General features: G+C 33.3%; 4 protein-coding genes across 4 annotated transcripts in view; 1 reads left to right on the top strand and 3 right to left on the bottom strand.

Annotated features, from left to right (window-relative positions):
- Window positions 1-357: 357 nt before the first annotated feature.
- On the bottom strand, window positions 358-2,611 carry HELRODRAFT_185544 (hypothetical protein). The gene has a single exon (XM_009018709.1). The coding sequence runs from the start codon at window positions 2,527-2,529 to the stop codon at window positions 535-537; it is 1,995 nt and encodes a 664-aa protein (XP_009016957.1). The 5' UTR covers window positions 2,530-2,611; the 3' UTR covers window positions 358-534.
- Window positions 2,612-2,924: 313 nt separating this feature from the next.
- Window positions 2,925-4,112, top strand: HELRODRAFT_78375 (hypothetical protein; the record flags this gene model as incomplete). The annotated part of the gene is made up of 4 exons (XM_009018710.1): window positions 2,925-3,032; window positions 3,127-3,230; window positions 3,470-3,599; window positions 4,071-4,112. 4 exons carry the CDS (start codon window positions 2,925-2,927, stop codon window positions 4,110-4,112), a joined length of 384 nt encoding a protein of 127 aa, XP_009016958.1.
- A 1,349-nt stretch (window positions 4,113-5,461) lies between these two features.
- On the bottom strand, window positions 5,462-18,215 carry HELRODRAFT_191557 (hypothetical protein; the record flags this gene model as incomplete). Its single annotated transcript, XM_009018711.1, has 20 exons — window positions 5,462-7,420; window positions 7,736-7,970; window positions 8,087-8,267; window positions 8,388-8,458; window positions 8,572-8,680; window positions 8,902-9,014; window positions 9,279-9,369; window positions 9,790-9,891; window positions 10,410-10,463; window positions 10,900-10,960; window positions 11,103-11,208; window positions 11,430-11,512; window positions 11,800-11,982; window positions 12,612-12,887; window positions 13,180-13,323; window positions 13,827-13,921; window positions 14,718-14,788; window positions 15,090-15,160; window positions 15,613-15,719; window positions 18,167-18,215. 20 exons carry the CDS (start codon window positions 18,213-18,215, stop codon window positions 6,392-6,394), a joined length of 3,231 nt encoding a protein of 1,076 aa, XP_009016959.1. The 3' UTR covers window positions 5,462-6,391.
- Window positions 18,216-20,481: 2,266 nt separating this feature from the next.
- HELRODRAFT_78081 (hypothetical protein) overlaps window positions 20,482-21,506 on the bottom strand; it is a gene marked incomplete at both ends in the record, with an annotated part of 3,189 nt that continues 2,164 nt past the window's right edge. The window contains one exon of the mRNA XM_009018712.1: window positions 20,482-20,526. Within this exon, the coding sequence (XP_009016960.1) occupies window positions 20,482-20,526 (45 nt within the window). The remainder of the gene's footprint in view (window positions 20,527-21,506) is intronic.

Below are 21,506 nucleotides of genomic sequence, written 5' to 3' on the forward strand. Positions count from 1 at the left end.
AGAGGAAGAAGAGAAAGATTCGGAAAAACAAAAAAAAAATGAAAAAATAACTTTACTCGAACATTTCTGTGCAGAGAAAGAAAATAAATCTTTTTGATTACAGTGGCACAGTGCATGGAACATTTCGGATGGTGATGATTATCCGCCCATGGACCGTCGACGACTTTGGAATAATTTCTATCCTCTCTCTCTCTCGCATTTCCACGCAACAAAAGCGCGCAAAGTTTACAGCGTCTGTCGCCAAATTATCTTTCCATTCTTTCGCTATTTATACCATGCACACTCATTCCAAATCCTAATTAATATTTAACGAGTTTGGTATTTTTGTGATAAAAGGAAAACAAAACAAACAGAAAAAAAATGCAATATACTATTTTTATTATTTAAACAAGCCAACAAAAAATTATTATCAACGCAAACGTAACGGTTGAAACTTGTCAGCGATGTCTTAAACCAAACTGTCTTCAATGCATAGTCAGTCACACACATTCCCACACAGCACACAAACACGCGCCCGCGTCAGTGCTATTTAAATCACAGAGGCGAAATTCTTGAATTCAGCTTCATAGTCAGATGCGAGATTTCATTGGGATTTGTAGAATCGGTAATTTTGTGAGGGCATTTAGCATTGGAGCACTGACTTGCATCGTGAGCCAGCAACGGGCAGATGAGTTTGTGCGGAGCATTTGTGCCGTCGCTTGGGTTCGATATCAACGTCTCGGTTCTCGTTAGAACGCTTTCGACCAGATCTATATTTGTTAGTACGATGTTTATCATTTTCAATCTATCCTCAACACTGACGCCATCAATTACCTCGCTGCCCACCGTGACGGAAGTTATGGGTGGTGCCTCTGATCTGCCATTATGAAGTTTGGATAATTCGGCCAGGCTGTCCACTCTTGAACGTGCGAGTTCAGTTTTGAGTGGGTTGATGAAGTTTGTTTCAATAGATGGCAAGATGTTTTTCAGGTTCAATGAGTTACCTCTTTCCGTCATTTGATGTTGCTTCAGGAGCAGGAATCGCAGAAAATTCAAGCACGACATAATTCGATCAGTTTCATCTAAAATGTTTATTTTATTCTGCTTCACTTTTTTGTCATCTTCGTCTGAAACTTTTTCATTTTTATTGCCCTGATGAAGCTGACTGGGATAAACGACGAAGATGACTTTCGCGAATCTATCAAGTACAGAGCCGGTAAAAACGTTATTTTCATTTTTCAAACTTTCATCAACTTGATTCTTGACAGCTGTGATGATGAAACCAAGCAGGCCTGCGTGTTCGGTGTTGTGAAGAATGAAATTCAACAGTTCAACTCTCCCCGCTGGTTGAATGCACCAAATCAAAGCATTCAAACAAGCCAAACATTTCTGACTAATTTCTTTCACATTCGAACTGGTTGAAACTTCAATCAACTTTTCAACAAAACTCTTCATACCAGCTTGATCAAGTGAGAATTCATTCATGCCTCCAGTTCCAATTCTTTTTAAGAAGTACATTACAAGATGGCAGCCCTTATCAGCTGGATGGCTGTTTGGCTTTCTGATGGCTAGGAGGTGTGTGATGAGTTGTAGGTGGGTTAGGAACAGGTAGGTAGGTGTGTAGTGCTGGGGAATTAAGTTACCGCAATACTGCTCGTTGAACATTGAGTAGGCCAATGTACCTAAACCAGTTTTCACATCCCATGTTATTTTTTCTGGCTTCTCAGATGAATCATCTGAATCTATGGATTTTACTATTTCTATCTTTTCATTAACTTTCCCTTCCATCATTTTTTCGCACTCTTCATCATTTTTAGACTTCCAGAGCAGAGTTTCAGAAATGAATTTGATTCCATCTCTCTGCAGTTGACTGAATAGTTCAAGGGATATCATTTCAGTAGTATCAGCCACAAAACTCCACTTCTTGTATGCAAAAGGCATTGCAAATAATTTCAAAAGTATTAAACTTAGTGATAACGAATCAGACTTCAGACTAAAAAAGTCCTCATTGTTTTTGATAGCATTTTCCATTCTCAAATGAATATCCTGTATGAAGTTTTTGAAATATGATAAAAATAGATAGATGTTATCTTCAAAAGCACTTTGAAACTGAATAGCATCTAATGATTCAATGCAGTCTGTACTGGAATCCGGCAGACATTGACATTGAATGTGGGCACACAACGTTTCGAAGGCCAACACAACAGATTGATGGCGCTTGTTCGCAATTAGGAGCAGGCAATCATTTATTGGTTCCATCAATGCCTGAAACTTCTCACATTTATTAAATGAATTTGCCTCTTCAAGTAGTGCTAGAAGTAATTCCTTGGGGCGGCAAATTGAAGGAAGAAGTTTTAAGAGTTGCTTCGTTTTTTGCAATTTTTCATCAGTGACTTTCATTTTTTTTCTACCTTCATCACTTTCCTCATTGTCATCGTAAAGCCGGCAGATAGATCGGATGTAATCGAAAGGGTTTTCTATGATGCTTTCAACAGGATAAGACAATTCTAAGTCTGCAAGTAAGTCTTCTAACGTTTTCGAGTCGTTCATGTTTTAATTTAAGTTAGAAAATTGAAAGAAGCAATCCGTGTATTCAGATTTTCATCATCAACGTATTTTACTTTTAAATTTTCCAAACATATGAGGTTTAAATGTTGAAAAGTAAACTCGATTAAATGTATTTTGCAATTGAACGTTTATAAAGTTTAATAAAAAACTTTTATTAATTTTATAGTTTTTAATAAATAATATAATTATTTTATACAAAAAATGTATTAAAAAAAGATTTTACAAACAAATGAAAAAATTTTCAAACAATCTACATCTAACTAATTTCGATAGTAAAGTAAATAAGACGGGGTCGACGTGGTTTTGCTTTTTTAATCATTCAAATTGACTTTTTCATGAGCAAATTTTCAAAATTTTAGTGCCAAAGCATTTAAAATATGGCGACAAATAACAGAAAGAAACCCTCGGAAAAATCGACAAACGATTGCTCCATAAAGTCAACACTAATCAAAGCCTTCAAGTCAAATTCGGACTGGCCAGACAAGGTTCACTTTTTGTATTTTACTCTGCATTACACCTAATTTCATTGTTTTTTCCTTTTACATATCGATGTTTAGTTTTAATTTTTTTAAATGTCAGGATGAATTTTTAGACGTAATATACTGGATACGACAAGTTGTCGGCCTACTGTTAGGAATTGTCTGGGGTATCTTTCCATTGAAAGGCTTCATAGGCATCATTTTGTTAGTTTTGTAGTGTCCTGTCATTAATTATAATAATTTTTAATAATATTTTGTGGTTTTAATGAATATTTTAAAACTATTGTAACACCGTTATCTATCCACTCCTCCCAGTCTCTCTCTATCTCTCTGTATAAAATTGTACATACATGCATTATTATATTATATCATAATATTATATGTTATTTGGTACCAATACTAGCAAGATAAAATACGACTAATAATACAAAAATACCCAATAGATTCCTCGCAGTGAACATAGCATTAATATACTTCTATGTGAACACGATACAAAAAGTGGACGAGGACGACTACGGAGGCACTTCAGAAATCATAAAAGAAGGACTTATGACATCTTTCGCTACCTTTGTTGTTAGTTAACTTGGGTGGATAAGTGGAAACTTTTTTTAATTTACTGGTTTCTAAAACAAAAAATGTTTGTTTATTGATCAATTGTGAAGTTGATTCTATACGAACCTCTGTTGCTTTTAATTTATATGTCGTAGGAGAAATGGTTTTTTAAAGACTTTCTTGTTTATTTGTTAATTGTAAAGTGTATTTCAAAAGGCTTGTTTGTTTTTGCTGTAAGAAAATTGGCTTTTAAAAGGCTATTTTTGTTCGTTAGAAAGTTGTAAAATAGATTTTTTTAGTAAACATCTGCCATAAGGTGTGTATGCTTAAATTTTAGAGGGTCTTGTGCTTTAGCTGTTGAGGGATGGATCTTAAGATATATTTTCTTTTTATCCATACAATAACATTCATTACTTTAACATTATTATTAATAATTAAGATCTCATAAAAGAAAATTTTTGAAATAAAACTTTTCCAATTTTCTAATTTCAGGTGACTTGGATCATAGTTTATTCAGCATTACACCAAGACTGATAATAGTTGTATTATCATCATCATCATTATTATTATTATTAGTATTATTATATAATCACTATTATTATTGTCATTGTTGTCAATGTGTATGTTTGCGTGTGCGTGCGTGTGTGTGTTGATGTTGTTAAAGTATCATCATTGAATGAACATCGTCGATGATTTCTTCACATTTAATATCGTTATTGTCGTCATTGTTACTGTTGTTGTTGTTGTTATACCAATCATCTATGTTACAATCACTGTATCTAATAGACTATCATTATTAATATCATCATTAACAATTATTTGTATGATTAATATTTTTCAATAATTATACACTGCAATAGCATTGTATTTATAATCTGTTATAATTTAAAAAAATGCAAAATGACAATATATATATATATATAATATAATATAATGTTGAGACCAACACCGACAAAAACAAGTAAGAATAGGGACTTTACGCTTAACAAACTTAATCACACAGACGAATTATACACTAAATGTTGTTGTTTATCAATTTCATGCATCAGTCGATTGATTGATTGATTGATGAGAAAATAATAGTTACAATAACAATAATTATGAAAAACAAGCCAATCTTAAATTGTGTTTGTGTGTGTGTGTGTGCGCGCGCGTGCGTATATATTTACATATAAATGCAAAGCAAATCTTAAAACTGGATGTATGTAGACAACAAAAAAACACATACAAACATACGATTCACATATGCGCACATACAAACACATACAAACGTACGTACATTTAAACAATCTTAATAATACATACGTACAGATACACAACTAAAACCAAACACTAATAACCAGTTTTTAAATGCAATTCAAATCACTAACATGTTTGTATATATATATATATATATATATATAGCTTTATTTTATACGTTGATACAAGTGATTTATATACACTAAGTAAAGTACAACACTCGAATATAGACAACATTGAAGATGTGTGTGTACACTTTTGTATGTGTCCCATATATGAAGATGTGTTTGTACACATATGTATATGTCCCATATATATATATATATCCCATATATATATATGTGTGTGTGTGTGTGTGTGTGTGTGTGTGCCTTTAACACTGTTATAGGCATATATAACAATAGCAGAATATAAGATAAGTAATCCATGCATTGTGAAACATATGAGGGAGTATTGTTGCGAAAATAATGTAACTTGAGGAAAACTGTTGGTCGGCACTTTTGTGCATGTGTGTTTGTGTGAGTGTTTGTGTGTGTGTGTGTGCGTTATTAAACTAATTAAAAAGTGTCAAAAAATATAAGCAATAAAATGAAAAAATACGATCACCTATTATGTAAGTCTTCTAGATTATTCAATGAAAATAGTTTTTTTTGTAAAATAATTTGAGGATCTAATCGAAAAATACTTAGAAATAAATGCATACACACATACATATATATATATATATATATATATATATATGTGTGTGTGTGTGTGTGTGTGTATTTATATTCATATATATTTCATACATATTTATAAACAAATAAACACGAACGAACAAACATTTTGTGAACACAAGCATTTCTTCTTCAAAACTAATATAAAAATATTTGAAAATAATCATTTATATATATAAATATATGTATATAGGCACAATTATATAGATGAATATTATGTTAGACATACATATATATATATGTTTAACTATAGTATATATATGAATAACTATAGTATATATTTATACTTACATAAGTCCCAGAGTATTGTTTGGACGTAAATGATAATAAATCGAATAATAATTATTATTATTCTTATATTACTACACATAAAATATTATTATAATTTATATTCTGAAAATTAATAATAATAACGAAAATTTCGTAATCTCATACAAAAAATAAGCATCACATGATTATATATTGCAGTGTTGTGCTGTGTGTCAGTCGATAAATCCTTACCCACTTAGTTGACAGACAAATTGTTGATTAATAAATAGATTGATTTGACGATAGGTTAGTCAAAAAATGATTGGTTGACTAATTGACTGTTTGAATGAATGATTGATTGATTGACTGTTTGAATGAATGATTGATAGTTTGGTGGTTAATTGACTGATTGATTAAAATGTTATGGCAAGTTATTTCAATCAATTAACTTATCGTTCAATTGGTTTGTTGGTTGATTGATTTATTGATTGGTCCATCAATTGATTGACTAATAAACCGATCATTAACATTTAAATTACATTATTGTTATTCATTTTTGTTAGTTGCTAGCAGTTAAAACATAATTTAAAAAAAATTGTAGCAAAGTAATTAAGACTTTTTAATATTTGAAGATATCTTAAAGCTAGAAAATCCATCTCTTTCATTGGACTTTGAAGGTTGCTGCTGCTGCTGATTGCGATGGGAAGCGTTGACATCAAGATGTGCCAGGAAAGTAGAGCCAGCCACTAAGTTATCAGCAATTGGTGGTTTTGAAATTTGAGATGTTTTCGAAGTTGATGCTGTTGCAACTGTTGATGTTGTTGCAACTGTTACTACAGTTGTTGCTGTTGAAGTTGCTTGTTTTTGTTGTTGCTGCTGCTGAGGTGTGGTCTCAACATTTGTTACGGTTGGCGGCGTCGTTGTTGTCGTAATAGTCGTTGTTGAAAGTGAATTCTCGACAGAGATTCTCTTTTTGAAGACGGGCTTGGCTCTGATGGCAGGCGGTGTTGCTGTATTTGCTTGCCTGTCTGCCAATCTCGGTAACGTCGCCGAAGCGGATGGTGATGTGTCTGGTTGGCCAACAGCTGCAGTGGCAGATGCAGTGAAGTGTTGCTGAGACTGTTGCTGAGACTGCTGCAGAAATGAGTTGGCATTGAGACTGATAGTTGAACCCAGTGGAGACTTGCTTCTCGATCCTGCAGCTGGTAACGTAGCGTTGATGGCTTGTGGTTGCTGACGCTGCGGACTGACAGAGGTGGACGACTCGGATGTTGGAATGTTGTGAGGCAGGGAATTCCACTTGGCAGTAGAACCACCACCGCTACTTCCACTGATGCGTTCACTGCCGGATCTTCCAGAAACAATTGAAGCAGAAGCTAACGCATTTGCTGCAGCTGCAGCAGAAATGATGTTTGGCTTCTTGAGGATAACAGGAGATCCTGTCTTACCTAGGATGGGATTGTTATCCGAAAAGATGGGTGGTGGAGTAGGGAAGGTACCACTACTTCGTGGGGACGGAGGTGACACGATGACGTCAAGTTCCGATGATGATGACGTGTTTCGCTTCTTGAAGACAACTGGCTTCTGAGTACTGCCAAAAGAATTTCGTGAAGAAGGTGGGGCTGACACACCAGGTGGCTGAAATTTTGTTGCTGTTGTTACATTGGTTGATGTTGTTGTTGATGGTTTTATTGTTGCTGATGTTGTTGCTAAAATTGTTGTTGCTGCTGCTGCTGTTGATTGTTGTGGAGGCAGCTTTTCTGCATACTTTTCCAATGTGTTTAGATCTGAGTTGAGCTGAAAATATGAATCACAAATGATAAAAAGGATTGAAAAATTTAAAGACGATCGTCCAAGATTTCTGAACACACCATGAAGAAAATCAACAATAAAATCAACTTTAGAAATTATATAAATGCAAATTGCAGCAAACGTATTGTAAGAATGAAACACCTTAGCCATAACATTATCAAGTCCAGTGGATAAGACGTCGTTGGATGATTGGATGGCTTGCTTGTTAGCTTTGAAACTTCTGTTACCCGATTGGCCAGTAGATTCAGAAGCTGGAGCCAGTAAGTTAGATTGGGAAGGGCATTTGTTCAAGCTTGAATTAGATTGGCTGTAAGCGCTTGATATGAGGCATTCAGTTGACTTGTTGAGGTTCGATCTCTTCAATTTGTTCAAAGTACTACAATTGTAATTGAAAATATTTTAAATAAAATTTAAAATAACAATAACAATTATAAAATAAAAGACGGCAACAACCCACCCAAAAAAACAACCCCATACCCTCCAGTGACTAACCCTCTCCCATAAGATAGCACCCTATCAGGCAGCACACCAACGCTGCCACCAATCTCGACCAGCCACCAATCTGAACTTTCCTTACTGAGCAGTTGAACCACGTCTCCCTTACTGACGGTCAACTCTCTACTGGACTGGCCTACGTAATCTTCTTCTACTTTCGCCTCTCTCTTATCGAATTCTACGTGGAATGCATGAGTGAATGAGTGAGTGAATGAATGAATAATGAAAGAATGAATAAGTGAATGAGAGAATGAATGAACGAACAAACGAATGAATGAATAAATGTCTATTTACATACCTTCATCTTCTTCGTTCAGCGTGTCCTTCAGTCCATCATCATCCGAAATACTATCCAAATAATCCTTATCACTGGTAATAATAAAACAACAACAACAATAATAATAATAATAATAATAAATTACTATCACCTTGCAAACAGAACACACACACACACACGCACACACACACGCACGCGCACACACCTGATATACTTCTCATAGACCGCTTCATTCTGGTAATCTTCCTCAGTGGGGGGTGGAAATATCTCCTCGTGGTGCAATATTATATTCTTTACCAAGTTATTTATGTGGCCTGTGTACGTGTGTGTGTGTGTGTGAGAGTGTGTGTATGCGAGTGTGTGTGGGAAAGAGAGTAAAATCGTTTTCCTGAGAGACAGACTAACATAATCATACCACTTTCTAGTTACGATCATTAAATTCACATCATCATCGTCACTGTATCATCATCATCACTGCATCATCCTCACCATCACTGCATCATCATCATAATCATCACTACATCTTCATCCTCACCTTGATACTGATGTTGGTCGACTCTGTCAGCTGGAGCGTATATAAGTGTGGGCCCGAAACATATACTCAGGTTGTATGCCTCCATCATGTTCTCATCACTATGCTCCGTAACACTGACGACGATGATGATGATGACGACGATGATGATGACGACGATGATGATGATGACGATGAAGACAATTACTACCGTGATCATCATCTCAATGAATGAATAATCAAGACATCGCAAACGGCCTTGCCATCACCACTCTATTGTAATCTCTATAATCGCATCTCAAAGCGAAACCAACATTCACCATATACACACACACGCACACACACACACACACCACACACACACGTACACACACAAATTCAGTGCAATTTGACAGACTAACTGGCTAAGAAACTCGAACAGGTATCTCATAATGGTAATTCTTTGTGCTGATAGCGACTTTAAAATCTCTTTCATCGTTTCCATCCAGCCGACTGTTGATTGATTGATTGATTCAGTCATTTAAATCATCCATTCAATCATTCATTAAGTCATTTAATTCATCCATTCAATCATTCATTCATTCATTCATCTGGTTAATAATTCATTTATTCATATCCCCAAAAGAACATATAATTAAAAATTATTTGAACAATTAACAGCAGGCAAACAAACATATACCAAAACTCCAATACACACACACACACAAACAAACAAACAACACACATACACGTACACACACAAACAAACAACACAAACATACACAAACAAACAAACAACATACACAAACTAACAAACAACACACACACACACACACACATACAAACAACACACACACGCACACACAAACGACACATACGCACACACACAAACAAACAAAAATAAAAACAACAAACACATACACACAAACCAACCGCTATCCGAATAAACGGCCTCACTGCACCTTATGAGGTTGTCGTACTGGCCGAATGTGAACAGCGGCTCCTTCAAATCTCTCAGGTACATCTTCAGCAGACCTGCACGTGATCATTGACGTCATAATCATCATCGTCGTCTTCGTCCTCCCCCTCATAATCATCATCATCATAATTATTATTATTAGTAGTAGTAGTAATAATAGTAGTATCATTATCATCATCGTCGTTTTATAACTACCAGCAGAGTATATATATATATATATATATATATATATATATATATATATATATATATATATATATATATATACTGTATAATAATTTATCAAAAAGGCCATTGAAGTATACATTAATTATAGACAGCAGACGAAATTAATTATAAACATTAGTGAACATAATAATAATAATTATTATTATTATTATGACGGTAAATTACAGTGCGTGTACCATAAATAGACTATAATTGAATGAGAGAAAATGCCTCTTACATCTAATTCTTCCTGGTTCATCTTATAAACATTACATACATGCATGCATGCATGCATGCATACATACATACATACATACATGCATGCATGCATACATACATACATATATATATACAAACGAGTACATACCTGCTACAGCATTGACTTCATCGCCGTCAGTTTTGTATTGCAAAGGATCTTCTCCTAAAAATGAGATAAATACATCATTCTCATTGCCTTCGTAACCACAATAGCAAACTGATAACACCCATTACGACGTTAATTCCTACTGAATAATAAGAATCTATCAGCCAGTCAGTCAATCAGGTAATCAAAGCCAGCCAATCAAAATCATCCAATCAATCGACTAATCGTATCAACCCTTTTCAAACTGGCTCTTGAAATTTGACATCTCGGTGACTGCACCCGACACCCTGAATATGCCCTGATGATGCATGCCTGTTGGTAAAATTTTGATAGTGTCAGCGAGATAGCTCAGTCATTAGGAGTGCCATGTCTCGAGTTACTAATACACGCTGGCATGGTTCGAACGCAGCACAGAGTTGCATTATAAAGAATAATAAAAGGTAGTGTATAATGTTCAACAAAGTTGAACGTGTGTAAAATGTACGTAATTTACCGTGAAGATTGATGTAGCTGATACAACTCTTCATCACGGCTGGTATTGCTTCACCAGTCGCCTGTACGTTTGTATGTATGTATGTACGTGTGTGGGTGTATGTATGTATGTATGAATAAATGAATGAATAAATGAATGAATGCATGAATGAATGCATGCATAAATGAATGAATGAACGAATGAATGAATGCACGTATACAAACCTCGACATATTCTTCAATGACTCCTCCGAACATCGCTGGCCTCTTGCCACTACCCTTCGTTGATTTGGCAAATTTCTTCTTCGGCTTCGGTGGTACATTTGGAGGCCTAGAAGTAACGACCACAATAATAATAATAATAATAATAATTATTATTATTATTATTATTATTATTAAAACAAACAGCTAAAGTACACCCTATGATGAATGCTAAATATTATCAAAGTCATGAAAATCATCAAAGACACCGCCATCATCATCATCATATTCATCATCATTTTCACCATTATCATCATCATCACCACCATCATTATCACCATGGAAACTTACACGCCATCGGCATTTTTCAAGAGATCCATCTTCGTCTTCAGTCTAACTATCAGGCAATCCTTGCTCAAGCAATCTCTATATAGCTGTGTGTACGTGAGTTATGTGTGCACGTGTGCGAACTGGGAAGAAAACGAGAGAGAGAGAGAGAGAGAGAGAGAGAGAGAGAGAGAGAAAATAAAAAAGAATCGAAGAGTAGAAAGAAAGATGGGGGTAAATATAAAATAATACACATAGCAAGCAATGCAAACGCCTGATGTATTTATTATTCATCATTATCATAAAACAGCCATCATCATTATCATCATCGTCATCAGAGAACAGCCATCACCATAATCTTCATCCTCTTCATCATCCTCATACTCATCGTCACCTCGATAACATAATCTTCCAATTTAATTTTATCCTCTTTGGATTTCTCAGTAGTGGGGGATCTGTTGCTAGTGGATTTATCGTCCAGGAAATATTGTTCTATGGTGTTGTTAGTGTTCGTCGACTGGACCCCCCTAAGTTTCTCCAGGAATTTCTCTTCCGCCATCTCCAGAGATTTCACGTTCTGAAAATTTTTTTCGGTGACTTTGTTGCCTGCCGCTGATATTGTTACTAAATTTCAAATTCTGAAATTTTTTTTACCTTGTTGCTGTTGATACTGCTGATTCATTCATTCATTCATTCACTCATTCATTCATTCGTACATACACTCATTTATTTATTCATTTATATATGAAGTTTTAGTCTTGAATTTATATATTCATACATCGATCCACTCATTCATCTATTCATCCACCCACGTAGCCATTCATTCATTCATTCCCTCATTAATTAATTAATTCATTCATTCATTCATTCACCTACCTTTTCCTTCTCCTGCTTCATTTCTCCAATCCTATTGCTTATGAGGTCGATCCTGGCAGAAATGTCGCTTCCCTGTCCGCAGATCTGGTGTATCTGAGAGTGAATGGAATGGTGAATAAGGTGGTGTCCAATCAAAACCAATAGAATAATCTGCCAGCCAATCAGCTCAACAACCGGCCGGCAAATCAATCAATCCGGCAACTAATCCAAAATCAAACTACTCACCAATCGAACCAATCAATCAAACCAACAGACCTCATCTCCCCTGTGCGCCTGAAACTCAAATCTACTCGGAGTGACGAAATTTTTCGGATAAGCAGCCCTAAAAACCTCAAAATCTCCGAGTCCGTCTATCATTTTGGCCCTGGAGAACAGTTCTTTGGCTCTTTCTAGGTCTCTTTCTGCTAAAATTCTCTCAGCTATCGAGTGTGTCTCTAATACTCTGTTGATCATTTGGTGGTAGCCAGTGTCCAGTTTTGTGACTAGGCATGGGAAGTCTTCTGTGAAGTATTTTTTCACTAGGGCGTTTGCAACTTCTAAGAGAATGAGGTACTCGTTACGGGCCTTCATGGCTTTCAATTTGTTCTCCGTGTACTTGGCTTGTTTCTGTGTTGGTTGTCGTTGTTGTTGCGTAAATGTTTTTGCGTCGTATGGTCTGATGTTGTCTGAGGATGATGTGTGTGCGTGTGTGTGTGTGCACATGTATATATGTTTGTGGTTAGTTGGTTGGTTGATTGCTTGGATGATTAGTTGATTGAGTAATTGGTTGGTTGATCAATTGCGCTCTTGCATGAATGATTTTTCATAGTTTACTTGATTGTTGATTGAAGTGATTGATTGATAATGAATGAAAACCAACAAAGCAAACAAGCTGATCGACAGACAGACAGACAAATACCTTTTCAGACTTCTTCTCATAGTTGACAAACTTCTTAGCAAGCAGATTTTGCTGATCGACCTTGACCTTTTGACTTTGAACTCTCAATAACTTGTTCTCAGCTACCTGACTCTCACCGTGGTACAAATGGTAGGTCTTCATACACTGCCGTGATAGTAATAATAGTAGTTGTAGTTGTTGTAGCAGCTTCAGCAGCAACAATAGTAGTAATAATAGCAGTACCACCACATCAACATTACATAATCACATCACCATCACATCATAACATCGACAGGACTAACACTAGATAACTCCAGTAAGACTTTGCTTATTTCCTCTTGTCTTTTTGTAGTCATTTCTCTGCACTGTAACGGTGTACGTGTGTATGTATGTATGTACGTGCGTGTGTGTGTATATATGTGTTTATATGTATGTATTTATGTGTGTGTGTTTGTGTGCGTGTGTGCGTGTATGTACTTAGGTGCTTACAAACCATATCTTGTACACTATCTTGATGGTTATCACCATCAAAGACAATTATATTAATGTCATAACAAGCTAACAACAATACACATTCTATAAAAGTTAAGCCAGCCAGCCAGAAAACTCAGACAGCCAACCCTATGAGAAATAAATAAATTTAAAAAATCAAACGACCAATCACAGACCTTCTTATAGATCCTCTGTATGTCTTCACTAACTTCAAACAATCTGTTGACTATTAGATTATTGACAATCTCGCATAACGATGCATTATCTTTACCTTGGTGTGATAACAAAAATAAATTTATAACAGAATTTTTAGTTCACTCACTCATTCATCCATTCATTCATCCATTCGACCGTTCGTTCGTTCGTTCATTCATTCGTTCATTCATTCATTCATTCATTCATTCATTCATTCATTCATTCATTCATTCATTCAAGTACTCGTTAATTTGTTTATTTATTTGTTTTGTAGCAGTAAAACCTGAGCCAATTCAAACGCAATTGATAATATCACATAAGCAAGCAAAAATATGACAACAATTACTACAACAATAATAATAACAATAATAAAAATAACATAATTAATAATTAGCTAATTAGTAATTAAACGGTTAACAATTACCAATAGTGATAATGAATGAATGGCACAGAAGATGATGATATAGATAATAATACACTGGTGAGTTAATACATAAACATTGAGAGTAATTATAAAATCCAATGGATGAGTTAGTTATAGAGGTACTGCTAGGAATTGGAACAGCCAAAGTGACTTTCATTGGCCCAGGTAAACGCATTACATCAGCAAATAGGCAGTCATTTTGACAGTCTTAATCCAATTCATACATATATACATACTAAATTAACAAACAAAAATACATACAAACATACATACGTACATATGTACAAACATACATACAGGCTGTGCTTGTTGTTTTTACCATGGGCTCGTACCTACCTACCTACCTACATACATACATACATAAATACATACATACATACATACAGACATACAAACATACATACATATATACATACAAACATACATACATACATATATACATACAAACCATTTTGTTTAGTACTGGCAATCAACCCTTGCCAGGCTGTGCATGTTGTATAGCCATTCCAACATTCTCTCCTAAATAAATGGATGAATGAATGGATGAATGAACGAATGAATTAATGAATGAACGAATGAATTAATGAATGAACGAATGAATTATCGTATAATTTAATGAATTAATGAGTAGATGAATAAATCAATAAAGGAAAAATTAATGGATGATGAATGAATGTGTATATGGTTAATCCAATTAAAAAACAAATGAATGATGAATTAATGAATGAATGAGTGAACGGATGGACAAACGGATGAATGAATGAACAAAAGAGTGAACGAACAAATGAATGTACAGATGAACAAATGAAAAAACTCAAACTTTTGTTTATTATCTTTGTGCCTCAAGTTAATCTGCTTGGACAACTTTTCTAAATTCTTGGCATATTCGCCCTTAATAGAAAATGGAAGAAAAATTAAATTGAATTATCATATTAAAGTAAATTAAATAAACAATTAAAAATTAAATAAATATACAACAATTGTGGAAAAACTGTTTAAGAATTATAACAAAAATATGGCAAATATAATTGAAAGATAGATTGATTTGCTAAATGGAAGGAAGTCATCAGTGAAACTGAAGTCTGCCATAATTAATCATAATCAACCTACTAATCAATCAATCAATCAATCAATCAATCAATCAATCAATCAATCAATCAATCAATCAATCAATCAATCAATCAATCAATCAATCAATCAATCAATCAATCAATCAATCAATCAATCAATCAATCAATCAATCAATCAATCAATCAATCAATCAATCAATCATTCAATCAATCATTCAATCAATCGACCGATCAATCAATCAATCACTCAATCAATCAATCACAAACCTGCACTTCTATTTTCCTCTTATAATAATCTTGCATCTCCCAGACAAGGCACTGATGTATGTCAACGCGTTGGTCCAAGGATCTGATCTGCTCCAGAAACTGCTGGTTTATATCTGATGGTAAAGATGATGATACGATGATAATGGTGTGATGATGATGATGATGGTGGTGGGCTGAGAATGATGTGACAGAAATGACTATGGTGACCAAACACACACATACATACATACAAACATACACAAACATACACACATACAAAAATACATACAAGCAAACATAAATATCAGAAATTAATTTCCCATCATGACATCTTGATCATCTTATCATCATCGCCATCATCTTAAAATCGTCGTCGTCATCGTCATCATCGTCATCGTCGTCATCATCATCATCACCGTCATCATCATTACCATGACCTTAGTAAAGCCTGTGTAACTTAATATTTTTATTTGGCTGAACAACATCAATTAATTTTTAACATTACTCTCTTTCATATTATACTTAAAAATGTTATATTTAATAATAATAATAATAATAACATCATCCAACTTACTTATCTGATTTACTTAAAATAAAAAATTAGTCATATTTCAGTTTCAGAAAGGAAGCATCATTATCATCCTCCTCCTTCTCCTCATCATCATCATCCTCATCATCATCATTATTATTATTATTATTATTATTATCATCATCATCACCACCACTAATATCTTCTTCATTATCTAGAGTAATAATAATCATAATAAATATTATCATTATTATAACAGTGATATTAATAATAACTGCAATAATAGTAATAACTCATCTATTTGGTTAGTTAGTTGCAACCAAATTAAAAACAGGATGCAATTGAGAGAAAAAAAACCTGTACATCAAATGTTTGTTTGTATGTTTGTTTGTTTGTATGTTTGTTTGTTTGTTTGTTTGTATGTTTGTTTGTTTGTATGTAGGTATGTTTGTATGTAAGTGTGTATGTTAGCATGTATGTATGTTTGCATTGTTTGTTTGAATGTATGTATGTATGTATGTATGTATGTATGTATGTATGTATGTATGTATGTATGTATGTATGTATGTATGTATGTATGTATGTATGTATGTATGTATGTATGTATGTATGTATGTATGTATATATGTATGAGAGGATATGAGTGTATGTATGTAGGTATCTATGTACCCACGCACGCACGCACATCAGCAAACAAGCAAACAACAAAACAAAAGAAACAACACATTATTAACAAACTTAACATTCAATGACAACACCGACAAACTTCAAAAAGAAAAAAAAACTTGACAAAATTTTCCTCTTAAAAAATGAAGGGACTTAAAAAACAAAAGTAAGAATGTTATAACAACAACAACAACAGTAGAATAACAGACATAGCATAAATCACAGCCTAAATAACAATAAAATTTACTTCAAACAATGCAACAAATTAATAAAAGTTATCATTGACAATAAGCCACCAGCAATATAAATTAGACACACACGCACATATATACACATACATACACAAACACTCTACATGTCTACTTACATCAATAAAGGTTACATCAAAAACGACATTAACATTCACCAAAGTGACATCACAAACAACAACAACAGCAGAAGAACATCCTTAACACAACACAACACTTGCAATCATATCTAGACATTATAAAAGCATGAAAACACCACATAAAAAACAACTTGACATGGATAATTTAAACTTACAAACAAAATCAAAAACAGCCTCACATACATACACAGTGCAACACATATAAACACACAGACATACACACACACACACACACACACACACACACACACACACACACACACACACACACACACACACACACATATATATATATATATACATATATATTATCTACATGCAATATCTATTAAGTTTGATAGCTCAAACAACCTCATCAAATGATGACACAATTTTACTATCTCCACAACTACACTATACCATATTACTATTAATATTCAGAGGGTATCTAGTAAATAAGTATTTAGTAATAGCTTAGATAAAAAGCTATGATTTCGGTTTGGTATACATTGGTTAAAACAATAATTAAATTTATCTATGTACCTTTTATTTTATTAGTATTAGTTGATAACTAATTAAACTAACTGTTATTAAATTAGCATTAAATCTAGATTAGCTTTGTAAGAAGTTTGTCAGTTTTTTAACTTTTTAAATTCATATTTAAAATTTTTTTAAAGTTTAATGTAAATTTTGATGAATGAATGAAGAATTTAAGGTTGAAGATTGAAGAACAACTGACTTCTATTCTATTAGTAGTTAGATATTAATAATTAATTAGTAAGAATTAAGATTTAAAAGTTATTAAGGACAAAATTAATGACTCAAATCTCACAAATCATTCAACATAATTATTAATGAAATATAATTGTAAATTAATTAGTATTTTTTATTTTAAAAAAACGTGATTTTCGTTATCATTTTAAAAATGAAATGTAAAAAATTTTTATTTATTTTTAGCAAAAATAAATAAATAAACTAACTAAATTAATTATTAATGAAATTTAATTTAAATGCCTCACCTCTTATTTGACTTTCCAATTCCAGAACGATCTCTTTATCTTTTTTCATTTTTGAATTATTTCAATATATTTGATTAAATAATTAATTATTTATTTGAAATAATTTGGCGACTCTTTTCCTTTTTAAAAAGCCTTTATTTTGAAAAATGTTTAAAGTTAAAACCACAAATGCGGAACAAAAGAGTGAAAGATCACGAATAGATTATATGTGTTATCGAGTTCATTTTTAAATTTAAGCCTTGGATGTATAAAATGATATAATTTCATTTTAAAAAGCTGCATTTAATATGATTTCGTTAACAAATTTAAAAAAATATACAAATTTAAGTTTTATTTTTACTAAAGTATTGTTTTTTAATATTCGGTTTTTTCAAACATCACTTATAAATTAGATATTAGATGGTTTATCAACCTTATTATAAATGTTGAACTATACCAATAGAGGTTATTGCATTGATTTTTCTATATTTAAGTTTAATTCAAATTTATTAAACAATCACTAAGCATTTTTATATTATGAATATATATTTCTGTAATATTATGAATCATAATTTGTTAAATATAGTTTTACTTGCGATATCTTATAAATGTCTAATTTCCGAATAAAACTCAAAAATCACTATTTGAAATAGAAATTTTAATGAGCTTGCGTATACTATAAAACGACTAGAATATAAAAATTGTATGAATACATATGTATATACAAACATAAAGAAATAAACACAAACATACGTATCCAACAAAATTATACATACATACAAACAAACAAATATACAACAGTATATATATATATATATATATATATATATATATATATATATATATATCAACTGTTGGTAATAGACCATAATTTTTACAATATTCTATAAATTCTACCGAATGTTTGGCGTTAATATGTTTGTAGTTTTGCAGCATGAATTCGAAAAATAAGTTTATATTGAATTTTAATAAACTAAACGTTCACCAAAAAACTTTAGTGAGAAAAATCGAAAAAAGGAACTACAAACATATTAACGCCAAACATTCGGTAGAATTTATAGAATATTGTAAAAATATATATAAAATATATATATATATATAAATATATATAGTTTGAAGCTCTGAATAACCAAACGAAAAATATATCTATATACAAAGTAAGCAATTAATAACAAATTACAAAACCATCTGTAAAAAACATATTCAAAAAGTTGAAAAACATCACACACGCACACACACACACACACACACACACACACACACACACACACACACACATATGCATACACACAGACAAACAAACATAAATACACATGCACATACATACGTACATATACATAATACAAACATAATACAAACGATTTGACAGATCGGAGTTACAAACCACAATCAACAATGAAAAATTTAATGACAGTGTAGGTTCATTTTTTTATCTTTCGCAGTTTTCAGTACGGTTGAGTGAGAGAATGAATTTATGGATGGATGAATGAATGAGAGAGTGAGTGAATGAATGAATGGACGAACGAATGAACGAACGAACGAATGAATGAATTGTCAACCAAAAAAAGAAAAATCTAACAAATAAGTAGATAGATGGCTGGCAGACTACCTGGTAAACGAACAAACGAACAGATAAATAAGAAAATAAGTGAACGAACGAATAAGCAAATGAATGAAAAAATGAATAAATGAACGAATGAAAGAATAAACGAATGAAAGAATAAACGAATGATTAGAAATCGGCTTTTCACGTTTGATACTGCAGTACGGAGCTACCCAAGGAACCGTGACCTGCTGTTGAGGAATTGTGGTTCATACGGAACATGTTCAAACCTCTGTTGTACCATTCCTCTTCGTGTATACTCTCCTGATAATGATGATGTTGATGATGATGATAATGATGACGATGATGATGACAATGATGATGAGGATGATGGTGATGACGACGACATTTTAACAGCAATGACAGTATTAACACACCAGACATATGAAACAAAGCAAGAAAAATATATCCTAACCAAATTAATGCCATATTCATGAACCGACATGCACGGAGTCAGACGACTATTCACGTGATTACCTCCACTACCACCACTACTTCCGTTTCCGGGATTGGCCGCCATGATGTTTCCCAGGTGTGCGGGGAATCCGGCAGGACCACAACCCGTTGGTAGCATCTGAGGGTAGCAGGACCCCATGGAGACTGCATTTTGATTGTGAGGATAAGGATAGCATGGGGCTCTGTTTGGATTTGATTGGTAGAGACCACGGACCAATCCGTTGCAAGATAATCCATTTCCGTTTCCAGGATTAGGGTTGAGTGTTTTGACGAGTTGTTTTTCTTGTTTGCGATATTTGGCGCGTCTGTTTTGAAACCAGACCTAAGCGAGATGTTGTTGTGATGATGATGATGATTTTAGATAATGATGATGATTGGAGATGATGATGATTATTGGGAATGATAACGAACAGTGGTGGTGGTTATAATGGTAATTTAATAGAGAAGGAAGGATGGAAAAATGTGGATGACAAAAATGCGCGCGAATGAACGAATGAACAAACATGCAACTTTCTGCGCACTGTAACTAGATTTTTTTTATTTTTCAGATCTTCACTCGCAAGAACTGACGCGCGAATATTTGCGGCACGCCCGACTAGTTTGCGTTTTTCGTGTTGCATGTTACGTTACGTCATTTTGAATCGTCTATTTGTCTGTCTGTTTGTCTGTCTGTGTCTGTGCGTGTGTCTGCGCGTGTTTGAGTATGTGTGTGTAAGTACGTGCTTGCGTGTGCTAATAAAATTGTAGAAAAAAAATTCGGCTGAGTTATTTTTACTACAAGAAAAAACATTCTAAATGCATACATTAGACACGCGACCAATCAGAGGACGGTATTGAGTCACGTGCAACGTAAAATATGAGATGATTGGTTGATTGGTTTGTCAGGCAAATCTCGTGTTAGGAACTTGCGGGGAATTTTTGCGATGTTATTAATAATTTTATTATTATAACAATTGGGGAAAAATTGCATGGAAAATGTAACATACAGACAGACAAACAAACATACATACAAACAAACATACACACACACGCACACATACATACATACATACATACATACATACATACATACATACATACATACATACATACATACATACATACATACATACATACATACATACATACATACATACATACATACATACATACATACATACATACATACATACATACATACATACATACATACATACATACATACATACATACATACATACATACATACATACATACATACATACATACATACATACATACATACATACATACATACATACATACATACATACATACATACAT

Source organism: Helobdella robusta (genome assembly GCF_000326865.2).
Source record: "Helobdella robusta unplaced genomic scaffold HELROscaffold_22, whole genome shotgun sequence".
In the NCBI taxonomy this organism is placed as follows: domain Eukaryota; kingdom Metazoa; phylum Annelida; class Clitellata; order Rhynchobdellida; family Glossiphoniidae; genus Helobdella; species Helobdella robusta.